This window comes from Gloeophyllum trabeum (genome assembly GCF_000344685.1).
Source record: "Gloeophyllum trabeum ATCC 11539 unplaced genomic scaffold GLOTRscaffold_00011, whole genome shotgun sequence".
NCBI lineage: Eukaryota > Fungi > Basidiomycota > Agaricomycetes > Gloeophyllales > Gloeophyllaceae > Gloeophyllum > Gloeophyllum trabeum.
In genome coordinates, this window is record NW_006920420.1 from 1308978 (window position 1) to 1321946 (window position 12969).

The 12969-nt window shown below is 53.4% G+C and overlaps 5 protein-coding genes across 5 annotated transcripts; 4 read left to right on the plus strand and 1 right to left on the minus strand.

Annotated features, from left to right (window-relative positions):
* Positions 1-544: 544 nt before the first annotated feature.
* GLOTRDRAFT_131566 (uncharacterized protein) lies at positions 545-2328 on the plus strand (the record flags this gene model as incomplete). Its single annotated transcript, XM_007870373.1, has 5 exons — positions 545-711; positions 769-927; positions 983-1209; positions 1260-1734; positions 1791-2328. 5 exons carry the CDS (start codon positions 545-547, stop codon positions 2326-2328), a joined length of 1566 nt encoding a protein of 521 aa, XP_007868564.1.
* Positions 2329-3013: 685 nt separating this feature from the next.
* GLOTRDRAFT_131567 (uncharacterized protein) lies at positions 3014-4386 on the plus strand (the record flags this gene model as incomplete). The annotated part of the gene is made up of 2 exons (XM_007870374.1): positions 3014-4009; positions 4087-4386. 2 exons carry the CDS (start codon positions 3014-3016, stop codon positions 4384-4386), a joined length of 1296 nt encoding a protein of 431 aa, XP_007868565.1.
* A 1398-nt stretch (positions 4387-5784) lies between these two features.
* Positions 5785-9923, plus strand: GLOTRDRAFT_46069 (acetyl-CoA synthetase-like protein; the record flags this gene model as incomplete). Its single annotated transcript, XM_007870027.1, has 16 exons — positions 5785-6069; positions 6124-6478; positions 6540-6781; positions 6846-6899; positions 6952-7176; positions 7232-7338; positions 7402-7439; positions 7495-7672; positions 7731-7892; positions 8175-8697; positions 8753-9011; positions 9064-9083; positions 9138-9287; positions 9348-9476; positions 9522-9647; positions 9705-9923. 16 exons carry the CDS (start codon positions 5785-5787, stop codon positions 9921-9923), a joined length of 3072 nt encoding a protein of 1023 aa, XP_007868218.1.
* Positions 9924-10294: 371 nt separating this feature from the next.
* On the plus strand, positions 10295-11173 carry GLOTRDRAFT_45504 (uncharacterized protein; the record flags this gene model as incomplete). The annotated part of the gene is made up of 2 exons (XM_007869975.1): positions 10295-10541; positions 10605-11173. The coding sequence occupies 2 exons, from the start codon at positions 10295-10297 to the stop codon at positions 11171-11173; spliced, it is 816 nt and encodes a 271-aa protein (XP_007868166.1).
* GLOTRDRAFT_79423 (PAP2-domain-containing protein) lies at positions 11073-12969 on the minus strand. Its single transcript, XM_007870375.1, has 3 exons — positions 12907-12969; positions 12685-12848; positions 11073-12622 (listed from the first exon to the last, which is right to left on the minus strand). The coding sequence occupies exon 3, from the start codon at positions 12619-12621 to the stop codon at positions 11293-11295; it is 1329 nt and encodes a 442-aa protein (XP_007868566.1). The 5' UTR covers position 12622; positions 12685-12848; positions 12907-12969; the 3' UTR covers positions 11073-11292.

Consider the following 12969-nt stretch of genomic DNA (forward strand, 5'->3'; position numbering starts at 1 on the left):
AATGCTCATACTTAGTAACTTGGTGGCGAGAACTACAATCGAACTATGTACGAGACAGATATCTAACCTGACAGAACCTGGGCTCTCTTAAGCCCCGCTCGGATGCTGAGAGCGGGATCTTCAAGTCTCTCGCTCTCCGTTGCGTCGGTCTTGAGTCTATATTGATTCACCAAAATTTATGCGCTAGCTCGTGTCGAGGAAACAAGAAACTCCCCAGGATGTTTCATGGCTTGTAAGTCATCCAATGGTCCTGCTAGAGCGCTTTAATGTACAATTGAGTTGAAACCTAGCGAATATCCTTGCTCTCGTGAAGGTGTCGTGGGTCCTAGGCTCCTAGCAGCCGGGATGAACATTGGAGCTCAACGCTGTTGTGCTATATTGCTGAAGTTCTTCGACAAGCCTTGCACGACGTAATGCTGGTCATCGGATACTGTCACCTGCGAAGTGGGGTTGCAATACCTTGCTGGGACTCTTCGACGCAATGTCTATATATACGATGCTGGCGCCTTGGGTCTGACGCCAAATTACCTTCCCGCTAATCGTCATGGAGAGCAAGGACAAGCTGTACGGCTCCGTCGGGGAGGCTCCCTCTTCCTTATGCCCGTCGCGATGGCCTGGTTCCGATCATGAATCCCAACAGACGCTACTGAAGACACTGAAGGAGAACCACGAAAAATGGCACATCTTTTTCAACGAGAAGGGATTTCACAAGTGAGCGTCCTCCCCTAATGATAGAGTTCTGCACGAGCTCACAGATATCCGTTGTAGCCATACCACCCATCATATCCTGGCCGTTTACGGACTGGGTGCAGCGGGGCCTACAATCCAAGCTGCGTACGACGTCAACGCTAGTTATCAGAAACCCGCCTTCAAGGCTCCCGAGCCCATTGGTCTGCATAACTTTGAGGACCACCTGGGTAAAGAAGAGTGAGTAAACATGGGCTTCCTATGATTTTTTGTCTCAAATGTTACGGAAAACTAGGTATTACGGGGCGTATCGCGACTTCTTCGCTTCGGTTCTGCTGGACAAAGGCATCCCCTCCACGCTTGAGGAATATATCTTCTCAACGAGATATAACTACCACCCGCAGGTTACGGACAAGGAGAAGCAGCCCCGCATGCTGAGCAGATTTCTGTCGGGCGTCTTACATCCTTGGATTCATACCGGATATGGTGTTGAGTTTAAACTAATTGGTCAAACAGCCGAAGGTACGATGTGATGCATCCATAGGCAGACTGATCAACGAAATTCCCAACAGGCCTCGCTGAGACTGCTGTTCATGCGGCTAACGCTGACGCTGCTGTCCCTCAGTCTCGCTTCAACATTGCATCTCCCGGATCAGCCTCTAGCGCGGTTTCGCGTCTGACCTCGGCTCTACCCTCTCTGTCTCTGGGCTCAAACGGGCAGTCTGCGAAGGCGGAGGGGAAAAACGCATTTACCGTTGTCTCGTCTTTGCTGTCAGACCCGTTATGTATCATGGCCAGTGAGGGACCTAACGTGGGCAAGACACCGGATGAAATTGAAGAAGTCGTCGCTTCACTTATCAAGAAGTCGTTCGAGCAGTGCGGCGATATTGTCCGGAAGGCTGCAGAGGAATGGCTGCCAGTCGATGGACCAGAGCCGAGCGAGCAGGCACTGAATAGCAAGATGGAAGAGATGATATGGACGAACGTCTCTCTGTATGCCATTTGCGGGTGGAGCGACGCGAAACAGTTCAATGCGGACTTCTTCCTGTGAGTACATACTTTCCCCGTTAGAGCCGCGGATTCACGACTGTTTTGCCGTTCAGAATGCATCTAGTCACTTCTGCGCTCTTCCTGCCTAGCCTACTTGCACCGTCTGTCCTGCCCATGCGCTCCCGAAGGTTGCTCCTCCACTCGTACTTCACCACCTGCGTCTCTACCTGGATATCCCGCGGCCGCCCCGCTCTCGCCATCCGTGACTTCATGACACGTACCGACCCCCATTTGACTCCCCCTGGGCCCAAGCCCGAGCCTCACAAGGATGCATTACCGCCCCACAATGCGAAGCTGCAGACTAACGCTAACGCGTGGCTTCCGATTGTGCACAGCACACTCGCCCATCCCGACGAGCATCTATGCAAAATTCAGCGCGCCCTCGCGCATTTTGCTTCCCTGTATGGGAACCGTCCGAAGGGCTACTGGAAGACACAGCGGACGGAGAATCTGGACGGCTTGGAAGAGCTTGACGGAACTCTTTTCGCTAGGGCGGCGGGCCTCACGGCGAATAGGCTCGGCTGGATGATGGACGGCGAGGAGAAAGGAAGCTGGGATTTCGACGGATTCTTTGAGCACGACAAGGCGTAGCTTAATTTAATGCGTTCAACAACAGTTGTGTACTTACGTGCTCGTGTAATTAGTAAGTCACCCATTGTAATTATAGTCGTTCATCTTTCTTGCCACTGCGTGGGCAGGATTAGGCAGATGCGAACCGCGGCTGTTCTTTGAACCGGTTCGCTTGTGGCTGATATTGTCGGAGCTCCGGCGCGGCGATAGGACTGTCAGGCTCACTGTATCACCGCAAAGCTCATGCTCCCCAGGTGTATCCTGCGGTGTATGGCACACTTATACCACTAACTTATACTTGACTTGCAGCTGTATATTGACGCTTGCTAGCCAGACCGTCCCCTGCGCAATGCATATCCTGCAATTAGACGACGATTCCCTGTTTCTTATCGCAGACAACGCTCCATCCGAGTCCAGGAAGGACTACCTCTGTATTATCTCCCATGTGTGTAAACGTCTGCGAGCTGCAACGTTACCATGTCTCTTTCGTACCGTTAAATGGCCGTATCACGATGCTTCCAATCATCACAGAAATATACCCTCAAGTCACTCTGTAATTCCTAGTTACTTACAACAGCATATTCGGTAAGCCGTGATGCCCCCTCACCGCATTTGAGTCCCAGTCTGACATTTCTTGTGCAGGCGGTTTACCCTGTCATGCACCCTAGAATACTCTCCAGAGGTGCTAGTCTCAATGATAGAAGGCATGTTCTGTCTGACAGCCTTCACTTTCCTCGACTGCAGTCACCCGCCCGCGCAGCTGATCTTGGATGCTCTGTCGCATTCGCCTTCCCTCGCATCAGTAGAATTCTGTCGAACGCCTATCGATACGCTCACACCTTCCTTTTCGTTCGTCGCACTGGAGAACCTTTCCATCAAGTGCGGGTGGAAGCTCATCTCCGTTAACGGTGGCCCTCCTTACGATATCGTCACTTATCGAGCCGCGACGGGGAGTCTCAGTACTAGTCCAGTGCCTGATTTGTTTACCAAAATGTCGCAGTCTTTCTCCAGGCGCTCAGCCGAGTTGTCATTTTCAACTCTCTTCATTAAGACCAACCTTGCATTCCTCGAGCGGGTCGAAATCGAAGGAGCCCTGTTCCCCTTCGGGATTCTCCAGTCGACACTGTGGCCTCGTCTGCATACTCTCATATTCTACGGCCGCCCTCCGGTCAGCCAGACAGTCCCGCTGATATCCTTGTTTGGCGGGATGCCAATATTGCGAGACTTGCAGTTTCGGTGGGCCACACGTCTCGTCGATCGGCAGGAGCGGTATATCTATGTACCACAGGATTTGGCCTCGGCTTTTCACATAGACATTTCGACCATGGCCAGGAGTCTTCCTTCTATTCGGTCGTTGACATTATCAAACGTCGTACCCGAAGATCACGTCTTCAGGTCCTTACCTTCCACTCTCAGCCATCTGCACCTGCCAACCATCCTCGAGGACGGCGAGGCCGGAGCCGGCATCAGGGCAAGTAATCTACACAACCTGGGGATAGGACTTACCGGAGCCGGCGCGTCGGCGGTGATACGGGAGATCGCAATGAGCCGGTGCTCCCTGAGGGAACTTCGTATGACGCTGGCGGACATGCCCACGCCCGCTTTCATCAGGGACGTTAGTGTGGCCTTTCAGACTCTGCAGGTCCTCGAGCTTGGCCAGGCATGGTACGATGCCTTTGTCCCCGAGCTTGTTTACTCTGAAGTGCGTCATACTGGTCGTTACCAGCATGGGTATAAATCGTTATGTTTCAGTTTGACTTACGCACTTTATCAATCCAGGCTTCTTATACAGAATCTCTGAGCTCCCTCCGGCACATCCAAGAATTGCGGCTTGCGTTGCCATTCACGTCGGAAGGTCGGAATCGTCGCTTCATGTGGTTCGGGCCGACAACCGAAGAATTGGATAGAGCGAGGCGATTAGCCACGGTGTTGCTCGGTGTGCGTGTCATTGCGTTCCAGTGCACCTACGCAATGAACAAGATGCTACGGGAAGACTGGAATGAATGGGCGACTTACAGGATTCAACGGGACCATGCCTCTATCCCGAGCGTTTCCTGGGTTTCATCGAACATATACTAGATGTGCCTTTCAGCATTTGTCGCCGGCGTTATCCTGCTCTGACCCCCCCCCCCACCCACTACTGTGGCAATAGGATCTCATCGGTGAACCACGGATGGCGCCCTCACGGAGTCATTATGGCGTGTTCGATGTTCCCCTTCTTCCGAGCGAATTCCGAATGTGTATAGAACCGTAGTGACTGACTTACTGCGCCACAACTTCGTCATCTTCACGAGAAGATGGACTGAGTCAAACTTACCGTAGGACTTTATTCCATTGCCAATAAGAAGTCCTAGTGAACCCCTTACGTCTTTACCACTTTCGACTCAAGCCGCTTGGCCATGTGCACACGAGTCGTCCGTATACGGCGGAAGGTGTTCGAGTCGAAACTCGAGACCGTCACGTTTACTCTTTGTTGCGCTCGGCGCAGAAGGCCATCTCACATATCTAGTAACATAAAAAGTAACAGTGCATGTTGACCGCCGAAACGCTGAAGTCGGCGGAAGGTCCCGGACTCGGCCTACTGTAGGTCACGGTCCCCCAGTTCCGTTTCGCTTCCGTGACGCATTATAAATCAGAACAGGCCTACATACTGTACAAACAGTGCTCTTCTGGTAAGTCTTTGCAGTTACTCCTAACGCCGTCAAATGCTTCCGGTGCCGATACTGACGGCACTAGGTTCCAATCATCTGTGAACGTCCGCCGCTTGCGGTAGCCAATCATCAAGTCGAGCTGGCCGAAAGAAGGGAACTTCGGCTTGCATGCTTCTGCGACTGCATCGGCCACGTGGGACCTCTACACCATAAACCATGGCATCTCTGCTGTTGTCTTGCTAGTTTGTTCTACACGGAGGCAGAGCTTTTCAAAGCCGCTTTCATCTCCGGCCGTTCATCTGTCGCCTTGATCGTGGAAGATACAAATTTTGACTGCCTTCCAGGCTCGCGAGCAAACATTTTTGAATGAGCGCCACCTTTCGGCTGGGACTCGTTCCGAGCGGTTTCTTGCGTGAGCCTACAGGTCTGCAAGTATACAAGGCTGATGGCGAAGTGGGCCCTTGTGGGAAGGATCTCCCAGTTTCCCGTCTTACTAGCTATGGCCCGAGCTATTCTGGTCAGCCACTGAGATAAAGTTACCGGGTTCTTTGTTGGCGTCCCCAGCTTCCTGAACTTTGCATCATCCATGACAATTTCAGGTGTTTCCCCTGGAGTCGACACCATGCCGTGTTATGCCGCTGCCGACTCTCGCCGTCGCGTACTGCGTGTAGAACGGATTGCAGAATGTCTATCTGCTGTCAGGATTGCCGACAGAACATGCATGACGCCCGCGGCACCTGCGGATCGGTCCTTGTCATCCACAGGGTAGCCTGCTATAAAAAGGGCTAGCTATCTCTGTCGTCAGTCACCACTTCAATCCTTCAGTATGCAACTTCCAGCATTAGACGGGACTCTCTCTTTCGAGAGCGTTGTGGACTTCCACCTCGCTCACAATGCTGATCACACGTATGCTGTGTTCCCCGCTGCGGACACTGCATCCGAGACCTCGAAGGTATCATTCTTGGGATGGGGACGAGCGGTTCATCGCGCTGCTTATCGCCTGAGACCTAGCAAAAATCATGGCAAGGGCGAGGTAGTAGCTCTGATCGCCAACTGCGACACACTATTGTACACGGCTGTCCTCATGGGCATGATCAGAGGTGGACTTACTGTGCGTGCTTCTCCTGTATACTAACTCGACGGCTAGTCCTGACGCTTGAGCCAGCCTTTCCCTATATCGCCTCGTAACTCGGGGCCAGCCGTGTGCAGCATGCTCGAGAAGACGAACTGCCACCGTCTGGTTGTCACATCCTCCTCAGTCCAAGGCCTCATTCATGCTACCAAGGCTGAATTGGATTCCAAACGGTATGACCTCCAAGTGGAAGAAATACCGGCCTTGAAGGACTTGTTCCCGGACCTTGGCAACGAGGATAGCTCTAGCGGCGACTTCGAACCTTATCCATCGCTCGAACGGCTCTCTCCCGACGATGTCTTGATTTATATTCATTCGTCGGGTTCGACAGGGTTCCCTAAGCCAATCGCCCAGACTGTACGCATCATCAAGGATTGGTGTAACCAACGTGAGTGTTCAACCAGCTGCGCTTTGTAACCCCACTGACCGAGCAACGCCAACTGGTGCAGCTCCTGCAATGGACGTTCGCGGACTACATGAAGATCTCGTCCTCGGCGTGGCTGCTCTACCCGCTTTTCACACCTTGGGTTTCACGATGCAGATAATCTTGCCTCTAATTACCGGGAAACGTATAGCGCTGTTCCACCATCGTTTCCCTGAGCCTCCGGTCAATCCTAATCCTGACAACACTCTGGAAGCACTGAGGCTCACGGGATCTAATTGCGTTATTGCCGTACCAAGTTTCTTCGAGGTACGTTCTTTCCCTTTACTTGACTTAATGCCCAGTGGGACTTAATGTGTCACATTTGAGTCAGGCATGGGCGAATTCGAAGGAAGGCGTGGAGTTCCTCGCATCCTGCGAGTTTGCGGTAAGGAAGAAGAATATCACATATCGTATCACGTACTAAATCTACAGCCAAGGCGTCCTCTGGCGGCCCATTATCCTCTAAAGTCGGTGACTACCTCGTCTCTCAAGGCGTAAGATTGGTGTCATTGTACGGCGCTACGGAGATGGGAATTCCCATGTCCATTTTACCCGACGCAAACGGAAAGGCTCCAGAGGACTGGCAATATATAGCTATAACTGAGCGCTCATTACCGCGGTGGATCCCTCAGGGCGATGGCTCTTATGAACTGCAGATGTTGGTAGGTCGTCTAGCGAAGGCGGCCTTTGCCTTCCTGTACTAAATGGTCTTCGTAGAATACGGACACGCACCATGTAGCCAAGATCAACCTCGCAGACGTCGATGGGTATGCGACATCTGACGTCTTCGTCAAGCACCCGACTAAAGAAAACTTGTGGAAAGTGTACGTAGTCTCCCATGTCTGAACGCCCTCGGCATATATATATTGGATAACCTTTCTGTGCAGTGTAGGCAGAAGTGACGATGTTCTAATCCTCGCCAATGGTGCGGCACACAAATCCCACTTGCTTCTATCTTTATTTATTCTGCTTTTGTCCAGGCGAGAAAACTGTTCCAGGGCCTTTGGAAGGCATGATCCTCGCGCATCCTATGGTCCAGGGGGCAATTATGTTCGGCCGCGAACGCAACCAAGTCGGCGTTCTGGTTGAGCCAAAGGCTCAGTATGCCTTTGACCCGAGTGATCAAGCAGCCCTAGCAGCCTTCCGAAACAGCATTTGGTTTGTGATCTTCTTTAGTGTCGAGTTGTGGTAAACTCAACTGGATGTGGTACATCAGGCCCGCGGTTGAGGAAGCGAACGACACAGCGCCTGCGTTCAGTCGTATCTTCAAGGAGATGATCCTCGTGACGTCGCCCTGGAAGCCCATGATGCGTGCACCGAAGGGTACTGTCATGCGCAAGGCCACCCTGAACGAGTACGCACAGGAGATTGAAGACCTGTAGGCACCTAACATAGAAATCACATTCGCCTTGCTGATTGTTGATGGCATCAGGTACGAGACGGTGGAAGCGAGCACAAAGGCCGGAGATGTTGCCCCTCCAGAGTCTTGGACTCCACCGGTCGTCACAAAATGGCTCGTTGAGCAAGCCGCAGCAATTAATAATGACGATGTTCCGGAGGTTGACATGGATTTGTTTGCACAGGGATTCGACAGGTATGCAATGAGACTTCTTCGAGATAATGAGCTTAGGATCACTCATTGAAACATCGATCTTACCAGTCTGAGCGCAACGTTCCTCAGAAACCGCATCATCGGCGCCCTCCGCTCCTCGGAGTCTCCGTCTGCGAAACAAGCAGCTTCACAAGTCAACCAGAACATAGTGTTTGCGAACCCGACCATCAAACAGCTCGCCAATAAGCTCGTGTCTCTGGTTGACCCCCAGGCTGCCGATGCAAGCAGTCATGATCCGGCGGCGGAGATGATCGACATGATAGCCAAGTACAGCGCCACCTTAGCGGGCCCGAAGGAACCCAAAGCTGTGGTTCTTTTGACCGGTTCTACAGGAACTCTAGGCACCCATCTTCTATTCCAGCTGCTGCGGAACGAGAACGTCGCGAAGGTGTATGCATATAACAGGAAGTCTAGTGCCGCGAGTTCCTCGGAGAGGCAAAAGGCAGCCTTTGTCGACAAAGGGTTCGATGCTGGTCTGTTGGAAGACGCTGTCGCACCACTAAAGGTCGAGTTCCTTGAAGGAGATGCAGCGCACGAAAACCTTGGTCTGGACCCTGCAGTCTACGCAGAGGTGCGTTGGGTATTGTTTATCCTGGAGTGAGGTAATTGATGAAAGATGAATCTAGCTGCAAAGAACTTGCACGCATATCATTCATAATGCCTGGCGGCTGGACTTCAACCTTTCGCTGTCATCCTTCGAGTCGCACGTCGCCGGCGTGCGCAGTCTCCTTGCTCTTTCTCTGTCTTCGCCCCATTGGTCCCGCGTACGATTCTTGTTCACGTCCTCCATCGCAGTCTTGCAGCATTGGGACACCGACAAGGGTCCAGCGCCCGAAGAAGGAGCTCTAGATGCGAAAGTAGCTGTTGGTAATGGATATGGCGAAAGTAAGCAATAATGCTGTCATTCGATGTGAGATGTTATTAACGAAGAGGCCAGGTAAATACGTGGCAGAACAGGTATGTACTGCCAGAATAAATCTTCGACTGACCCACTGATTGAACCGGGTACAGTTAATCTTGAAAACACCTCTTCAAAGCACTTCATTCCGTATCGGCCAGATATCGGGGGGAGAGCCGTCAGGTTCTTGGGCACTGACGGATTGGGTGCCTATCATGATAAAATCGTCGATTGGTCTAGGGGCCTTGCCAAACTCCAATGGCGTAAGTTTTTCAGTCACTTTTCATGTACGCCCACTAAGGAATGGATGACATGTCGAACAGATGGTCTCGTGGCTGCCAATGCACAGTGTAGCACAGTCCATCCTCGATGTCGCGTTCACCCCTGAGGGCGGCAGGATATCTCGCACCTTGCATTTGGTCCATCCCAGGCCTGTACCCTGGACTAATGTCGTTCGAGAAGTGCGCGCTGCCCTGATCGAGCGCGGAGTGGCGAAGATCGCAGAAGGGCAAACAGCTGAGAGTACACAACAGGCCGTGCTACCGCTGGTACCTTTCGATAAATGGGTGGAGCTGGTGAAGAAGCGGTCGAACAATCCCAGCAAGGAGGACCTCGAGAAAATCGTGAGTCTCGTTCTTGTGAATGCGATGCTGATTCGCTGATTGACTTGTCCGACTCAGCCCGCAATCAAATTGCTTGAGTTCTTCACGTACATCGCTTCAGGCGATCTCGAAGCAGAAAAGAAAGGTCTCCGGGAGTATGAAATGGGTAATTGGGCCAGATTGGCCACCACGGAGGCTGTTAAGGCATGCGAGACCATGAAAAACATGCCGCAGATTGGGAAGCGCGATGTCGACATGTGGATAGACTATTGGATTAGCAAAGGTTTGTTCCAGTAGAGCTCATAGAGGACAATGACTAGGTAGAAGCCAACGAATCCTTTCGTTAACTCGACTTAGGAACTATACCTCTTGGTGTGCGACCGCCGACAGTATAGGCATTGATCTACGAACATGCATGCGAGTGATGCAGAGTGTGGCATCCAGAGAACAAAACTTTGGCTGATTTTCCCACGGGCTTTTGTCTCCGACACATTCCGTCTAGTACGTCCACATGACTGGCGCTTGCTCTGTAATGCTTTCACAGAGACTTCGGCCGTAAATATATTCAACTGCTCATAGGCATAATACCCTAGCACTGCGCTCAAACTGCCCGAGTGCTCATCTTTGAAGAAATCACTACCAGGAATCCACGGCGAACTGCTTCTGCAATGAAGTGGTCCGCCAGGTTCAGTCTCTTGACTGATCTGCGTCAAGCTTTCCAGACCGCATTGTTCCCAACCTTCCTGGCGGTAGTCAGATCACCGTTGCTTCTCCTGCATCCGCATGCCATCTCGGAGATATTCATGTCCCACGTTTGGGTAATGATGTCTGCCGCCGTGGACGAGGGCGGCAAACAAGTTAAAGAAAATCTGATCACCCCGCATGCGTATGGCGTTGTATTCGACATTGGCGCAGGTAAGCGTACACGTTCTATTCTAGTAGACATAGCTCTGGGGCCCCTGACATATCCCCGATCAGGGCATGGCCACACCGTCAAGTACCTAGATCCCACAAAAGTAACCAAATACATCGCGCTGGAGCCCAACGCCCTCATGCACCGCCAAATCCGAAAAAATGCCGCGCTCGCAGGATTCACCGAATCCGCGGACACCCTCCTTATTTTGCCCTACGGCGCCGAAGCGACCGCGCAGATACTACGCTCACTCGGTCCAGAGCCTCAATGCGTCGACACGCTGATCTCCATCCTCACAATCTGCTCGTTCCCCATGGAGCCCGAGCCAGATGACGTACTCGCCGCGCTGGTGGCGAGCGTGCTCAAGCCGGGTGGGCAGTTCTTGTTTTACGAGCATGTCGCGAACCCCCAGGCGGAGGTGAGGTGGTGGCAGCGTTTCTGGACGCCCCTGTGGAGCATGACTTGCGGGGGCTGCAGGTTGGATAGGGATACCCCTGCTATTGTTAAGGGGATGGGGATACGGGAGGAGGGGCAGGAGTCTGGGATGTGGAGGGAATGTAAGATGTGGGGGAAGGAGGGGGAAGACGTCGACAGCTTGTTTTGGCATAGCGTCGGCAGAGCAGTAAAGGCGTGAACTTCTGGTCGCTGAAGAGGCACTCGAAGACCCCCAATCGTAATATGGCTTTTGTATAGATAACATCACTAATATCCATTTAAAATCAAAAGAAGGTATATACTTCCGCACCACCGCACTCAAACCCTCTCGTCCGCCCTCTCCCTGTCCCTGCCAGGCGAATTCGGCGGGAAGGCAAACGAGCCCATAATAGGACTCCACCCATCCTCCACCCTCTCCTCTGCCCTGATTAAACTCGCAATGCTCGCCGTATGGCGATGGCTCTTCTTCCCCGCCACAGCTTTCTGCTGCTGTTGCAATGGCGCATTATTCGAGCCCGGCACGGGTGAGCGGTAAGTAATGTCGGCGCCTTCCTCGTCTTCGCTGGACAGCTCAAGCTCATCCATATCCGCCACGCGGCCGCGGGAGTTCTGCACATCATACAGATCGTACTTGCTCCGGCGCCCAAGTGATGCCGGCGGCGCAGTCGCGCGCGGCCCGCGGAACTCGTCGGGGAGGAAGAAGTAGAAGCACGCGGTGGCGAGGCACGCGCCGCTGACGACGTCGATGAGGTAGTGATGCGTGAGGTACATCGTGGCCCAGTAGAGCACGCCCGCGTACGCCCAGATGTACTTTGTCATCTCGGGGAAGAACTGCGAGATGAAGAGCGCCTCGATCGTCGCGCAGCCCGCGTGCAGCGAGGGGAACGCGCCGAAGACGACGGGCGAGTGCGAGAACGTCGTCTCGTACCCGTGCCCGCCGAAGAGCGCGTCAATGCGCCCGAGCCCGCCCGCGGAGCCTGGCATCGAGTAGTTCGCGGGCGTGAGCCCGTAGATGAGCTCGTACCACGGCGCGGCACACGGGATGAGGATCTGGATGATCACGCCGATGAGGTTCATGTACCCGAAGGCGCGCGCCCAAAGGTGCAGCGCCTCCTTCGGGCGGAAGAGCCAGAGGAAGGCGGCGACGACGAAGGGGAAGACGAAGTGGATGATGCCGTACGGCAGCCAGGCGATGATGTCGAGCACGGGGTGCGTCGTGCGCGTGAGGATGTCGGAGACGTTCGCGCCGTAGAGCACGGTCTCGAGCGTCGGGAGCAGGGAGACGGAGATGGAGGGTCGCCAGGAGGCAGGGATGAACCGTGAAGAGTAAAATGTCAGGACCCAGGATGCGACAGGTATCGCGGGCAGGAAGAACTGCGAGGTTAGGGGTATGAGGAGGAATATAGCGTATAGGATGGGTATTAGTAGTTTATACGGGAATGGCGGGAATTGCATTAGGGTGATCCAGAAGGCTGCGAGGGCCAAGTGGAAGACGTAGATGGAGTCGGACAGGGTAAAGGTGTGCTTCCGCAGGCGGGCGATGGTGTCGGAAGGAGAAAGGGACTTGTCCATGCGGCCAACCGCGGCAACGAAGGCGCTCAGTACCTTGGCCAGAGGCCGCGGTAGGCTGCTCAAGCGTATTGGCATGCTGTAGTGGAGGGAAATATCCATGAAGCTGCATCCTCGTAGACGGCTCACGGGGCTACTCACTTGGATCAGACTACAAATTCCTTATCCCCACAGTCAAGAAGAATAAATCCCTTCACTAAGGTGTCCACCAAGCAGAAATCTCTCAAAGGCGACCCTCTTCGCGTCCAGGATCCCGACAAACTGATGTCCGACGGTATAGGTCCGCACCTCGCGTCGTGAAAGCCCTATTCGCACCAGAAAGCTCGTTAGAGAATCCGTGAGCTCCAGAGCCACAGAACGTACCAGTAAAAGCCTGTGAAACTCAAGCCTCAGCAGTCGGCGTCGCGGTCGTCCTGGCTGGACGAG

Excerpts from the sequence above, each read along its gene's own strand:
- GLOTRDRAFT_79423 (XM_007870375.1), bottom strand. The coding sequence starts at position 12,621 with ATGCCAATACGCTTGAGCAGCCTACCGCGGCCTCTGGCCAAGGTACTG.